At 45.5% G+C, this 14,694-nt stretch overlaps 1 protein-coding gene across 9 annotated transcripts in view; it reads left to right on the top strand.

Annotated features, from left to right (window-relative positions):
• Positions 1 to 14,694, top strand: part of Ikzf1 (IKAROS family zinc finger 1) — a 90,301-nt gene that overhangs the window by 50,233 nt on the left and 25,374 nt on the right. For 6 of the 9 annotated variants that reach the window (XM_028777844.1, XM_028777869.1, XM_028777890.1 and 3 more), the window contains exon 4: positions 8,060 to 8,119. The exons of 2 other annotated variants lie outside the window; for them this stretch is intronic. In XM_028777844.1, the coding sequence (XP_028633677.1) occupies positions 8,060 to 8,119 (60 nt within the window). Of the gene's footprint in view, positions 1 to 8,059; positions 8,120 to 10,089; positions 10,148 to 14,694 lie in introns of those variants that run through there. One more of the 9 variants, XM_028777899.1, reaches the window with a different exon arrangement.

The raw sequence follows: 14,694 nt of genomic DNA, 5'->3' as shown, positions 1-14,694 counted from the left end.
AGGAAGGAAGGAAGGAAGGAAGGAAGAGAGAGAGAGAAGAAAGAAAGAAAGAAAGAAAGAAAGAAAGAAAGAAAGAAAGAAAGAAAGAAAGAAAGGGAACATAAGTTCACTTTGACTTGTAAATATTGCAGCGGCCCAGTTCATCCCCTGAATATCATCAGGTTCCTGGCCCCCAGAGCCAGAATTCTGGAGAATGTGTCTGAGCGTGTCGATAAGCTGACCTCGTGTTCAGAACAGTAGCGATGGGTCCCTATCTGAACTGCTTTCATCCTACATGGAAATGTCCCTGTAAATATGGGTGCTCAGCCACTAACTGATTGTCGTTGTGATCTTGATGTGCTACATGTTTGTACCATTTGCACTCTGTGATGACTCCTGTATACACACAACTCTGTGCCTGGTACACCAGGCCAGCCAAGTATATCCACCCCCATGAGCACGCTTGCATCCCAGCCGCTGACCCAAGCAGCTCGCTGTCCTGTGCACATGGCCAGCTCTTGCAGATATCCTCTCTGCTTCTCACCATCTGAGCTGGCATCTAGGAGGAGCACATGAAGAAATAACCAAAGCACAACTAGGGTTTCATTGACTCCTGCAGTGTGTGAAGTTGTCAAAAGCCTGCTGACCACCCCAACCCCAATTTCTCAGCCTGAGTGTGCATAAGTGCCTCCCCACAGACAAAGGCACACACTGCAAGCCAACACTTGGGCTGTAGCAGGGAGAGCCGTAGAAAGACTGACATCCTTCCCATCACTCCCCCTTCTTTGCTGAGTCACTCTTTGCTTGGAATTCTGACAGGAGCCCGTTGGGCTTCTGGAAGGGAGGGACAGCAGAGGCTCCACCCTCTGTGTGTCCCAGGAGAGATTACATTATCTTCAGCCACCCTGAAGCTCGGCCTAGACTTCTGGAATCTTTGGGGCTGACCCAAAGCCAGTTCTGAGGATGGGAGGGAATGGCCATGAATGTATGAAGGGCCACAAGGAGCGAACCCACCTGAGCTAGAGTGCCCAGCTCTACTTTGCATGTGTCCCCTCATTTCAAGGGCCAGCATACCCTCCACCTCACCATGTGAGAGGTGCACACTTCTGAACTATATTTAGGAAGCTAGGTCAAGTACAACAGTCCATATATTGTTTTCAGCCCTACATTTTGCCAACTGCTGGTATTAGTGGGCAGTTCAACTCGCTACTCTTGGAAGCATGCTGCTGGAAAGGCCAGTCTACCACCATGTGAAACCTCTTCACTCGGCTCACACCTAGCAGTGGATGGATACTATCATTAGCTGACCCATACTTTACTCTGATAATGACCAGGCTTTCTTCTTCCCATGCCTCTGAACTTCTCTGGTGAACACAACCACCTCTTCATTTTGTGGTGGGTGCCTCTGGCTATGTCTGCCCAGCCCATCTAGGGCCTGGGTTTTGGAAGATAACCACAGAAGCCTCCTGGTGTCTCTCCTGACATCTGCAGTTAGTGCTCTGGCTCATGGTCTAGTTATCCAGCAAGATTCTGATGTATACTCTATCCTCAGTATACTAGCCTGTGTGATCTAGTAAAGATGTCTCTCACTGGCACAGAATTTCCAATGAAACGGGAAATAAACATTTCAACTTTTAACTCAGGTCCAAGACCTCAAATGATGTCACCCTACTATGAGACACCAGACAAGTACCTTTCTAATAATGATCCCCCTCTGCCCACACGGTGTTCGCCTTACTCATCAGAATACTCCTTTTGTCTGTCTTTAAAGCTTCTGTTACTGTTTTAATTCTCTCTTGCTCACATGGTTCTTCTTGAATTGCAAGTCTTACAGGTGATGCTTAGGAACTTCCTCATGGCAATTCTGCATATTTCACTCATACCACACAAGTGAAGGACTAATGTGTTTGCTGAAAATGTAGCACTTCTTTTAAAAAATATCAAAAAAGCAAGAAACTTAAACCATTTATAAAATATCTCTAAGCTTTTTTTTCCCCAGCCAACCAGATTTAACCTTCCAAACTGTGGGTCCGTAAGACCCAGAGCCCTGACCTAGTTGACATGAACTGTGTGTAAAAGGGCCAGGAGTGTCAGGACCTGGAGGAAGTACAAATAGCACCATGGTGATAACTTGTGGCTTCTCCTGCAAATATGAATAGAACCATCATTGTTGTTCTCTGTTCTCTCCTTATCCTCTCTAAAGGAACTTCTGAATCCATGTCTGTCTGTCTAAGTCATGCATTGCTTTTTCTACCTTACTTTGTTCTCTGTGACAATTTAGTATTGTGTTGGTAAAATACAGGCAAAGGTAGGTCAGGGGTTGGTGGTGTGAGTACTGGAGGAACACGTGCCTCATGTCTTCACAGCCCTGGGTTCTGCCCTCAGCACTGAAGATAAAACCCAGGTGTGCTACAACCACAGAAAGAGAGACACTGCCCTCTTCCATTATGACCTCTACGTTGTCTGCTCTGGAAGCAAATCTTATAGGTGGAACCGGGAGCAGGACAAACTGACATTGGGAACAACCCCAGCGTCCATCTCCCCAGCAACCTAAAGGGCAGGGAAGATCACCTCAAACATACCACAGATGAGATGAGTCCCTGTCAGAATATTAGAGCAGAGAACACTGCTGGGATTTTCAGGGCTGGAACACACAAATGGTGCTCGCCTGGCATCCTCTACCCTGGCTCCATTGTCCTGGGTGGGCTGTCAAGCCCTCTTCCTGCTGCTGTTCCCATTTGAGGAAGGTGACAAACGGTAGCTGGGTGTAGCCAATGTCATAGGCCCATAGGATTCTTTGTGGACAAGAAGATAAGGCGTTATCTTCCCAGCCTGTAACTTTGTGCTGAGCACAAAGCTAACTACTTGTCCTGTCGGTGTGGCAGTCAGGCCCTCAGAGTATTATCATGATTCAGCACACAAACCTGACAGAGCAGATGGGATTATTCCCACTTGGTGGATAAGGAAAGTGAGCTCAGACAGTCAGCACAGGATACATTTTCCAGCCTGGAGGGAAAGCCCTCAGATGCCTCCACTGACCTGGACATGGTCAACTGGCTCTTCCTTCCATGAGATCATAGCCACCTTTGTTTCTTCTAGATTTACCAATGTCTAAGTTCAAGAGCTTCCAGAACCAATGGAAGCCAGGGGGTCCATTGATTGGAGAGCCAAGAGACATAGACTGTAGTAATGTATGACACTGAATGAAATTAATGTCAAAATTTACTTTCCCCATTGTTGACTTTGCACTAAATATACATGTGTCCTGGAACTGCATGTGAAATCCAGTGTGTTCGCCATGTCCTCTGACTCTTCTCAATTACTGGAAGTGGATTTCTGAAACTATCCAACTACTGTAGTTATTAAGTAGAGAGCTTTCTAGCTGAACTGTGTCACAGACACCCTGTGCCTCCTGTGCATGCTACCAAGTGACACTGAGTGCTAGTGAGTCATGCCCTCTTTCTGAGCATGGCTATGGTCAGACCACATGAGCTTCAGAGCTGGGCATTTGCCTGGAACAGGCTCACATGAAGACCAAAGGCCAGAGGGAAGGAGGGCTTCTGAAGAAGCATCTCCAGGCTAAGATCACCAAGCAGGCCCTACAACTCCACAATACTGTGAGGACCAAACACACAGAGTCCAGAGAGTAGAGAGTCTGGTTCTGGGGAAGAGATGATCTGGTGTCTCCATTCAGGACCCAAAAAGTTACTTAAGCCTGGAAGACGTGTGCAAATGGTGGCTGGGGGTTTGCTGTGGGACAAGAATATCCATAGTTAGATGGAAACCACAGCATTCACACATGGGGAATTTGTGAGCTTTGGTTGTTACTTGTTTTCGTGTTTTCCTAAGGCCCATCCCTTTATGTATTGAATAGTGTGATCTGCCCAGAGAGTCTCTGATAGCAGTTGCCAGAAGTAGAGGAATTTGGACACAAGATGTCCAGGTCTCCTCTCACAGAGCACTGTAGACTGGGTCCATGTGGACGTCAGATATGGTCATAGAGAAGCAAGGAAAATGACAGCCTCGATCTGGGAGACAGATGTGTTGAGATGGGAACCCGAAGACCACAGCCCAAGTGCACACACAACCAGAGAAGGTACACGATGGTGAGCAGGAAGCACAGGCAAGAGGTGACACAAATACAGCCTGGTCTGGGAGGTGGCAGGGGTGGGATTGGGGCACAATAGGGAAACTGAGGCTCCTTCTCGAAGAAGCTGGGATGATCACTGGACTTTTCAGGTGGCCGTGGAGGAACTCTGGTGGATTTGTTGGCTACAGCCTTGTTTACTGACACACATGGAGATATAGGAAGGAAGCTAGGCCTGGGGGAGAGGGTGGGTTTGGAGATGGGCAGCTGTCTGGGGCCTGGAGGTCACAGGAACAGCAGGTAGGAGGAAGCCTGGGTGCATCCTGTTCTCTGGGCCCTGGCATAGTTCTGCTGCCTGCTCTTTCTATACTTGCTTGCCTAGAGTCATGCAGAGCATCATAGCCTACACAGAAGGACCCTTGATGTCCCAGCAGGAGGAGGTGGTTACTGGTTGAAAGAGGTGGAACAGCCTCACAACTCTTCTGACTCTGCATCTGGGTGAGCGGTGGAAGTCACTTGAGTAGGTGTAAGACCGCACACCAACACATCTCTCCACTATGTCCACAGGTGGGACATGGGGCTGCTTTGTATCTTAGCTGTCTCTTTGCAAGGCTGGAACCACAACATCTTATATCAGTGATGTCATCTAGCTAATGTCCTCTTCCCGTGAGAAAACCCTGAGCCACCCAGCCAACAGGGAGGCTTAAGAACAAATGTATCTGTCTATAAAGTATACTGGTTCTCAAAGAGGATCTGCCTCTGGGTTCACCCTACACTCCAGTAGAGTATATCTATAGTGTCGGTGGGGATGGTCCTCTTCTCTGCCTGCCTTCTGCAGTCCTATCACTCTTGCTGTCTCAACCACACCTATAGGCCATCCCTTCTTTAGACCTGTAAGGAATGCCAAGGTCACTGTGAACTGTAGACATGTTAATAATGGACTAATGATTTTTCTGTGACTGAAGAATTAGCATGACTTAAAGCATGAGATGTAAAACCAAGCTATAACATATTCCTGAATTCTTGTAAATACAAATCTGAGCCAAATTACCTTCCACAGAAGACTGTCATTGACCTTCTTAGACCTGAAAGTGGAGCAGAGGTCCTCTCATTCTGAAAATCTCAAATAGTTTTCACCTCTACCTTAGGTGCAGCATCAGGGGCCACTCATGAGATACAAAGCTAATATAGACCAAAGAGTGTGCTTTCTGTAATGCCAACCTGTTTCCCATAGTGTACACAGATTTGGCAGTTCAAACAATGGTTCAGAATCTGAGGGGATTTCAGTATGTTATACGGTAGTGATCACAAGAATTTGGAAATCAGAAGTCCCTAGCAGAGAAGCTTGTAAAAGATATATTTTGTGATTCTTAAAAGATTTGTACAAATTCTCACTGCAGCCAAAAGTTAAGGCAGACACCATTAATGCCAGTACTCAAGAAGCAGAGGCAGATGGAGCTCTGTTCATTCAAGGCCTGCCCAGTCTACATAGCAAGTTCCAACCCAGCCAGAGCTTCATAGTGTGATCCTATCTCAAAAAACATTATTTTTTTTATCTGTGCTATTTCCTAAAACAGTGGCTTAAAGCCAGGGTAGACTGTCTGGGAAATGAGAACAAAGCCATAAAAGCACATTGCTCCCTAGGTCCCATTGTGAGGTGAGCTGCTTGTGATGGGATAGAATATAGACTTTACAGGGTATCACAGGGCAATGAGCGTGCACCTGAAGACGGCTGAAAAAGAGCAAGCAACCAGTAACTATATCCTGACTGAGAGCTGCTGGAAGCAACCTGGGAACATTATCCAAGGCACTCTTGGTGACCCCTGAGCTTCCCTCCTCTGTATGTACATAAAGAATGCCAGGCTTAGCTGTGTGGACTGTAGAGCAGGCACAAGTAGGCAAATGTATTTGCAACACCCTGCAAGTTATTAGCTGCTCACATGTTTGTCATTTGGGAAAATCTGTTGTAAATGCACTGTTACCCATTGTGATCATGTCCAGGCAAGTATACACATATGCATGGCGGTGCACACTTAAGTGTGTGAATGCCTGTGGAGCTGCAAAACTTACACATTTCCCAGTGCCTTGCAACCACCCAAAAGAAGGCTGCTTGCAAAACAGTGTCTTTTGAATTATGAGTGTCATGTAACTAGCTATGACCTTAAATTTTCATATTTCTATGCTAAACACCAAGACATTAACTTTTCACATTTACTAAACACTATGATTAATGTAAAGTATAGGACTTCCTTTGAGTCCAAGATGCCTTACTGTCAAAACAGTGGTGGTGTCTACCTCAGAGGCCCACAGTGAGGCTTGGAGGCTGTCTGTGAAAAGCGGTTTGTGTGCACCTGACATTTATAGGGATCCACTGAGCTGCTGCTATCAGAGACTGGATTTTAGCCTAGGTCAGGGGTTTGCTGTTTGACATATTTCCTACCTACTTAGAACACCATAAAATGCTTTTCTAAGGTCAGGCTGTTGTGTGGACAGTGTATCTGTATCAATTCAGCTTTGCCATACTAGACAGAACTTAGTAAGTGGAGCTATATTTTGCTTTTAAGCTTTTGATCGTTTTTTTGATTGGGGATGAAAATTCGCAGGCTGACTTGAGTTACCATAGACAAAGGATTAATTCTTTTGGAAGGGGCTCAGCATTTCATGGCATGTCACCATGGTCAGCATATTAAATAGTAAAAATGTAAACTCCAGGCATGACAATGAACACCTGTAATCCCTACAGTGGCAGAGGGAGCAGCAGGTGGAGCCCTGAGCTGTCTGGCTAGCCAGTGCAGTTGGATTGGCGATTACAAATTCAGTGAGAAGCCCTATCTCAAAAGATGACGATGGGGACTGGAGAGATGGCTCAGCAGTTAAGAGCACTAACTGCTCTTCCAGAAGTCCTCAATTCAATTCCTAGCCACCGTATGGTTGCTCACAACCATCTGTAATGGGATCTGATACCTTCTTCTGGTGTGTCTGAAGACAGCTACAATGTACTCATATATAAAACAAATAAATAAATCTTTAGAAAAAAGATGATGGTGATGATGGTGGTGGTGATGATGATGTCCAGGGCAATTAAGGAAACATCAAACATACATACCCACACAACTGTGCATGTACTATCCACATATATAAAGTTTTTCATGAGGAAAAACGGAAGGTATCTATGGCCAAACAAATTTGAGAAACAATGACTTAAGCAAAGTTTGATAAATATGTCTTTTTCCTGAAGTCTGTCAGCCTTTTTTTCTTGCTAAGTCAGTAGTTGATCCCACAAGTTGAATTTAGCCAGCTCCTTTGTGTATACAATTCTGGCTGACGCTTTTGGAAAGAAACCATGAGTGAGTGTGCATGCAGTGTGCATGCATGTACACACACACATACAGACATATGTGCCTGATGTACCAGATCTTAGGAATTGGAACTCACTAGGAACTGCCTGCAGAAGACTACACGCATGGAGCTTGGTGCCATTTATAAAGACAACTGCTAAGCAATCCCTACAGAAATCCCCTAGCTCCTTTTGGAGTAACAATTCCCCATCCAAAAGGCTGATTGGAAACGTTTTAATTTTCACTGGATACTTTATAAGACAAAAAAAAAGCAAGCAAATGAAGAGCATTTGAGGGGCAGTCTACCTAGGAGCAAGCACACTGATTTGTGGAGATGTGTGTCCCCCCGTGTGATACTGTGATGTGGCTGCGATCATACCCAGCCAGTACTACTGAATGGTTTCCCCTGGTTCTAGAATGTCCTAAGGTATGCTTCTAAGCTGTTGAGCCCATAGGAGCTTGCTCATAGCTCAGAAGTCCTGCTCTGAGCAGTGATTTTTCTGTAGCTTGTATGAAGACCAACAATAACAAATTAGCAGCTAACTAGTGGTTTTACATAATAATATGCCTTTTAAAAACAGCACTGTCTTTTACACTCTTACTGTGTCTGTGATGATATTACAGCCTGGCTTTCTTTTTGCCTTCTTTATTGCAGTTGCATATGGGGCTGATGGCTTTAGGGATTTTCATGCAATAATTCCCAAATCTTTCTCTCGTAAGTATATGCTTTGCTTCTAGAAAACAGATGTTCATTTCATGGTCATTTTCATCACAAAGACACCACAGCCTGCATGCTCTCTCAACACCTTCCTTTATAACTTGAAAAAAAATGTGATGAACTAAATGTTTGCCATTCTATCATTAAGCATCCATCATCTGGTGTGTCACTGATACAATAAATTAGTGCAAAGGCAAAGGGTGAGGGGGTTGCTTGATTGGTTCTGGTTTTGTCTGTGAGGCAGGGTCTCCCTTTTAGCCATGGCTGGCCTAAACTGCTCTGGGATGCCCAGACTCACTTTAAATTTGCAGTGATCTTTGCCTCTGCCTCTCTGCCTCTACCTCTCTGCCTCTCCTCTGCCTCTCTGCCTCTGCCTCTCTGCCTCTGCCTCTCTGCCTCTCCTCTGCCTCTCTGCCTCTCTGCCTCTCTCTGCCTCTCTGCCTCTCTCCCTCTCTCCCTCTCTGCCTCTCTCCCTCTCTGCCTCTGCCTCTCTGCCCCTCTGCCCCTCTGCCCCTCTGCCCCTCTGCCCCTCTGCCCCTCTGCCCCTCTGCCCCTCTGCCCCTCTGCCCCTCTGCCCCTCTGCCCCTCTGCCCCTCTGCCCCTCTGCCTCTGCCTCCGGCTCTGCCTCCTCCTCTGCCTCCTCCTCTGCCTCCTCTGCCTCCTCCTCTGCCACTTCTGCCTCCTCCTCTGCCTCTGCTTCTGCCTCTCCCCCTGCTTCTCCCCCCTGCCTCTGCCTCTCCCCTTGCCTCTGACTCTCCCCTGCCTCTCCCTCTGCCTCTGCCTCTCCCCCTGCCTCTGCCTCCTCTGCCTCTGCCTCCTCTGCCTCTGCCTCTGCCCCTGCCCCTGCCCCTGCCCCTGCCCCTGCCCCTGCCCCTGCCCCTGCCCCTGCCTCTGCCCCTGCCCCTGCCCCTGCCTCTGCCTGCCTCTGCCTCCATGGAAGTGAGGCACAGCATGCCCATGCCCGGCTCACCAGTAAGGATCTGCTAGTGAGAGGATTAGAGGGTAGAGGACATGAAAGTGAGGCATCTGGAGAGAAAGAACTAATGTAGCCACAGTGGCTGTCTCACTGAGAGGCTGCTCAGCAGGGTCCCGATTAAAACTGCGATCAACAACTTTGTGGTCCATGCTTCCTGTCAGCATCAAACAAACCAACATCTTTTCAGATAACTTGTGCAATTTTGTGTGACAGGAAAAAAAATGTGCACCTCTTTCCCTTGCTCTGGAGTGCTAACCTCAGACCAGAGAAGAAAAACTCATGGGTTTCCAGGCCATTCTGTGGTGGCTTACCACCTAAGCATGCACCGTGTTAGCATGCATGGAGGCTAGCCCCCTCTCCTTTGGGCTGCTATGCCAAAAACTAGATGGTAATTTAATCTTTTAATGTATTGAAAGTTGAAAATGGTAACTATATTTGGGCAACTGTAAGGAGTATCTTCAAAAATAGAGAAGACTATTTTTTTTAATGCAAGTGGAATTAATACAAGTGTAACAAGTTGTTAAACCCAGTAGGTCTTAAGTCTTCAACCCTTGTATCAATACAACGTTTAATTTTATGAAGCAGCACCAGAAAGCAGACTGTATTGGCATCGCTTTGAGGAGCAGTTTGTCGATGTGTAGTGCTTCAAACAGAAGCACACTCTCTACCACCAAATTACACCCCAAGCCCAGCTTGCTGACCTCTTACAACTCTGCTTTTAATATTGAGGTGTCAGCAACAGAACGGTTAGGTTTATGATGTCCTGTTATCAGACACGACTTGGGAAGCACAGGATTAGCAGTATCCACCTAGGTATGCTTCTGCTCGAAGACCAGATAGACTTCTCTTTCCAGAATATAGGACGCTTATTGAAATGTTTCTCTTGTTAATTATTCCTTCAGTTCAAAGTGAAGATAAGGATCTGAGATTTACTTCTTCGTGTAGGCATGTATGTACACATACGCATTTTCATGTGTGAGCTGTGAATGTGCCAGGGCAAGGAATCATGTTAACTTTGAGCCAACCAATCACAGTTTTGGAATGCTTTGGTAAGTCAGGTACACATAATAGTAAGACATTCTGAGACACATTTTCAGTAAGCCTGAGGAATGGGCAAAGCCAGGCATCAACTAATGTCCAAGCAGATGGGTGGGGTTTTCAGGATGGGAAAAATGACAGTGGGAGATGTTCTGAGACCTGATAAATGTTTTCATGTATTTCATGCCTATCCGCTTATAAAGATGAGTTCATAGTAATATTATCACTTTTTCTTTCCCTTTTCCCCTCAGTTGTTAAGTACCTTTCTGGAACAAATGGTTGGTTGAGCCTCAAGTCTCCGCCCACCAGCAACCAAACTGTTCTGGGCCGATATCGCCACCTTGTGGTCATGGTAGAGAACTGACCTACAGGCTCCCTTCTTGAAGTCAAAACAAACTTTTGGCCTCCTCTGCCGTCTTTATCCCATTTTGAGTCCCTAGATACTTGAGAAAATTTTAAATGTGCCTTAAACTTCTTTTTTTAAATAATTTTCTACTTTCTGATATGTTTCTATCCCTGACTTCATTGTATTTGAAGACCAAAACATCAAATAAGATTATTTCCAAAAATAGGCTTGATTAGGTAGAAATCCTATTATTTTAACTATTTTTAAACAATATTAAGTTATACAAATTTTTTCTAACTAATGCTTACAATTTGTTCTAGTTGTTTTTTTTTTTTTGAGACAAGGTGCCATGCAGCTCAGGCTAGCCTCAAGTTCCCCAGGTAGTTAATGGAGGATGTCCTGGTTACTCCTAACCCCTGCCTCTGCCTCCCAGCAGTATGCACCACACTGCTGGCTCCATAAGTCTTTAGAGGAAACATAAAAACACCAATCTGCACATAGGTGTCTCTGATCATCACCTATTACCACAAATAAATCAAAATATACCTTATGTATTTTATTCCACTTTACTTATTAGCTACAGTTATTGTTTAAAGATACATCTTTACATTTACATCTCCCATTTTCCATTTAAAATATTGAACATTACCTGATTTAAACCCATGCTGGAATGACAACTTCAGATTTTTTTTTCCAATTGGAAAATCACATTGTACATTCTGAAAATCTACTTTTCCAGTAAATATTAAGAAGCATTATGAAAGGGAAATGACAATGTGGGCATCACATCTGTAAGCCAGAGCCTGCCCGTGCACATTACACCTCTGCATTAAAAATGTTCAATTATTCACGAGGATACAGCACACTTGGCAGCCAAGCCAGGCCTCTGGGCTCCTGCTGGCCTGAGTTCCTTCACATCTCCAGATTATTTGGTTCAGACCTTTTCCTAGATGCTGGAGGCCTTGCCACACTCAGGGGTGGGGGTTGGGGGACATTCTCTTAGGACAGCAGGGTTACCACTCTGGTGGTGGGCCTCTAAAATACATAATGAGAAGGTTTGTTTTTCTCCATTTTAAGTAGCAACTGAGAAGCAAGGTAGCTTTTATACGGGGCTTGTAAATATCGTGATAACATAAGCCATGTTTTGTAAACACTCACATCAGCCTCGTCCGTTATCTGTCAGTTGCTGGGAGAGTAGGTTAGACCAGAGCCTTAGGGTGGCGAGGACACTCACAGGACTCCATTTATGTTGTATATTAATCACCTCAATAAAGCACTTTATCAACCTTCTCGTTGTTCTAAGTAGTTGAATACAGATAGAGTTTACAAAATATGTGTAAGTCTATTCCTTATAGTCAGCATTTCACTGAAGGAATACCACAGCTAAATGGTTCTAGACAGACTGCCTTGTTTTCATGGACAGCCTTTTTGGTTGAATAGAAATTTGTCAGATTTCTTCTACTTAGCAAGCACCCACTTTGCATTTATCTCCAGAGATATGAGGGCCTTCTCCATCTTTGTATAGAAAAACTCCACATGGAAGGAATCTTAAATTCCTCATGCTGACAGTGTAACCTGCCTCTCACCAAATCCTCTTCTCTCTGGTCACTCAGTCTCCATTAGACACCACAGACCTCGCAGTTCAAAACATGGCTGGGAATGTCTGCATCACACCAGCAGCTCCCAGCTCAGCAGTTGCCATGGAACTCTCCTGTTAGGATGCGTGTAGGGCACCTGCTCAGTTCCCACTATTTATGGCCCTTGGCCACACCCACTGGCATCTGCAGACACTGCATCTTCTTTCTCAGAAACATAAACTTTGAGTCTTAAACTTTCTGATTACTGATCATCCTTCCCATACTATGCACTAACCTCTCCCACCCTCCCTCCCTCCCTCCCTCCCTCCCTCCCTCCCTCCCTCCCTCCCTCCCTCACACCATGCCCATACACACTTATATATAATTGACAATATTAACACTCCAGTATAAATCAGATCAAGTAGTTTGAAGTTCATACTCTATGTCCTTGGCAGCCATCCACCTATTTTCCCCCCATTGCATCTGTTGCCCACAGTGACACTGGGACAACTTGTGAACAACCCTCATGCCTCCTGAGCTACCTTTCTCTTTTGATGCTGACACAGCTGGTGGCAGCACCATCTTGTAAGGTAGCCATGCCAAAGCCCTGCCTGCAGTTGCCTGAGTCACACTAGTGGTGGGCCTTGAGTGCTTTCAGAGAGCCAGTGCCCTATAAAGCAGCACCCATCACATGACCTGCTTCCTCCTGACTCTCCACTCTCCTCATTTTGCAAGCCGCCTGCTAGAGTAGAGCTGCTCCTGAACAAGAAGCCTGAAGGTTACTACTGCCCATGCACCCTGCTGTCCTGGCCTTCTCTGGGAAGGACCCACACAGGCATTAGTGATATGTGCCAAGAAATCCCCCAGAGGATTGCATGTGAACTCCACTGTTTTTATTCATATAGAAAAATGCTTATGACTGGCATGTGCTTCTCTGCCCTGCATGCAGTGTGCTTAGGAAAGCAGAGTCACAACCTCCTTTACCTTAGTGGAGTCCAGTGGAGTCAGGAACATCCTAAGGGGATCATCCTAATACATGTTCTTCCACAAGATGGCTTTTATCCAGCTGTGGACACTTCTGGTTTAGACACTTTGCTGCAGTTCTGTGCCTTAGCTGTGATGGCTAAGAACTTGTCAAGCCAGCTATCATTTTCTCCATGGAATCTTTGACTACCTAGTTTCACTTAGAAAAAAATAAAGAGATGTAATTGAAAAATAACCAGAGGTTGAGATTTTTGTAGCTTTACCATGCTTCCTAGAGAACAAATTTGATGTAGTCTATGGTCTGTTGCTATAACAAAAATTCTACAGAATAGTCAACATATAAACCATGTAAATTCCTTTAGCTTGTAATTGTGGAGGATAAGAAGTTGAATGTGGTGTCTACATCTGGTAAGGGCCTTATGTGGCTAGACAGAGTATTGCTCTAGTGTAGGCCTGTCTTCCTCTTCTTAAAGAATACTTTGTAGTCAGCTTTGTTTTGCTAAGTGAAAACCCAAAGCAAGTATAGAGAAGCATGCATTTAGTTTGGCTCTGGAGGTTCCAAGCAAACAGTGGGGGGAGGGGGACTTTGGTGAGAATGGCCAATGATAGTGATGGGGAGCATGTGTCAGAGCCAATCACACATCAAAAGTTGGGAAGCAGAAAATGACTGGGAAAATAGAGTCCCATAGTCTTTCTGAGGGGACACCACTAGCCATCTAAGGACTTCCCACCAGGTCCCACCTCAGAACAGGATCTCACCCTGAATGAGCCTTTGGAAAGTGTTTATCTAAACTATAGCCATGAGAGTCCAGATTCTGGTGAGTTTAAATATACCCAAAGATATCTAAGAATTCAGATACTCTAGAGTCCAGTGTCATTAAACACCACTGTGTGAACCACAGACCTTTCCTCTCTTGCCTCATGGATAGGATCTGGCCTCTGAGGGAAGTAAGGACTGCTGATTTGCAAAGTCTTGGATCAGAGTCTTGTAGGGAAAAGCTTTCTGAGAATTGCCCACTACAAAATTTCAGTGTTGTCCTGCACATGTGCTGAATATAGCCTCAGAGTCCATTCTCACTTCCAGGACCCCAGAGCCCATGTTCTGGTTTGTACATCTCATCCCATTACTTAACAGTAAGTCTTTTCTGCAAAGAGCTAACAGGATAATGTTGGCAGTAAGTGGGTACTGGAGACCTCTGTCTTGGGGTTGCCTCCCAGATCTGGAGCTAGCCATTTGCTAGCTCTGTAACCATAGCAAGTTCTTTGACTGAACTGTACCTCTACCTCTACAAAACATAGGATGGTAATGGCGTGCCCCTTTTGAGTTCTTGTAAGGTCAAATGGCAAGTGTCATTAAAGTACCAGAGGTCTAGTACAAGGTAAGTACAATAGACACTGTTGGGGTCAGGTGGAGCCTTGTGTGGATGTCACCTGCTGTGCCCCAGCCCCAGCCCCAGTTAACTGCTACTTTCCTCAGTTCTCTCAGGCTGGCCAGGCCCTATGATAGTCCTTGTATTTGCAGATAAGGAATCAAAGCATAGAGAAGTCAGATGACCTGCCTAAGATCACTGTGCCTTTAAATAAAGGTGCCAAGCCTCCAGGCCAGCCATTTTTTTCTAGGTGTCTGGACCTCGAATGTCCCAGTCAAGAG

Source organism: Grammomys surdaster, unplaced genomic scaffold (genome assembly GCF_004785775.1).
Source record: "Grammomys surdaster isolate TR1022 unplaced genomic scaffold, NIH_TR_1.0 67, whole genome shotgun sequence".
Taxonomy (NCBI): Eukaryota; Metazoa; Chordata; class Mammalia; order Rodentia; family Muridae; genus Grammomys; species Grammomys surdaster.
The sequence above is the reverse complement of the archived record's forward strand: the minus strand, read 5'-3'. Positions and strand labels throughout refer to the sequence as shown.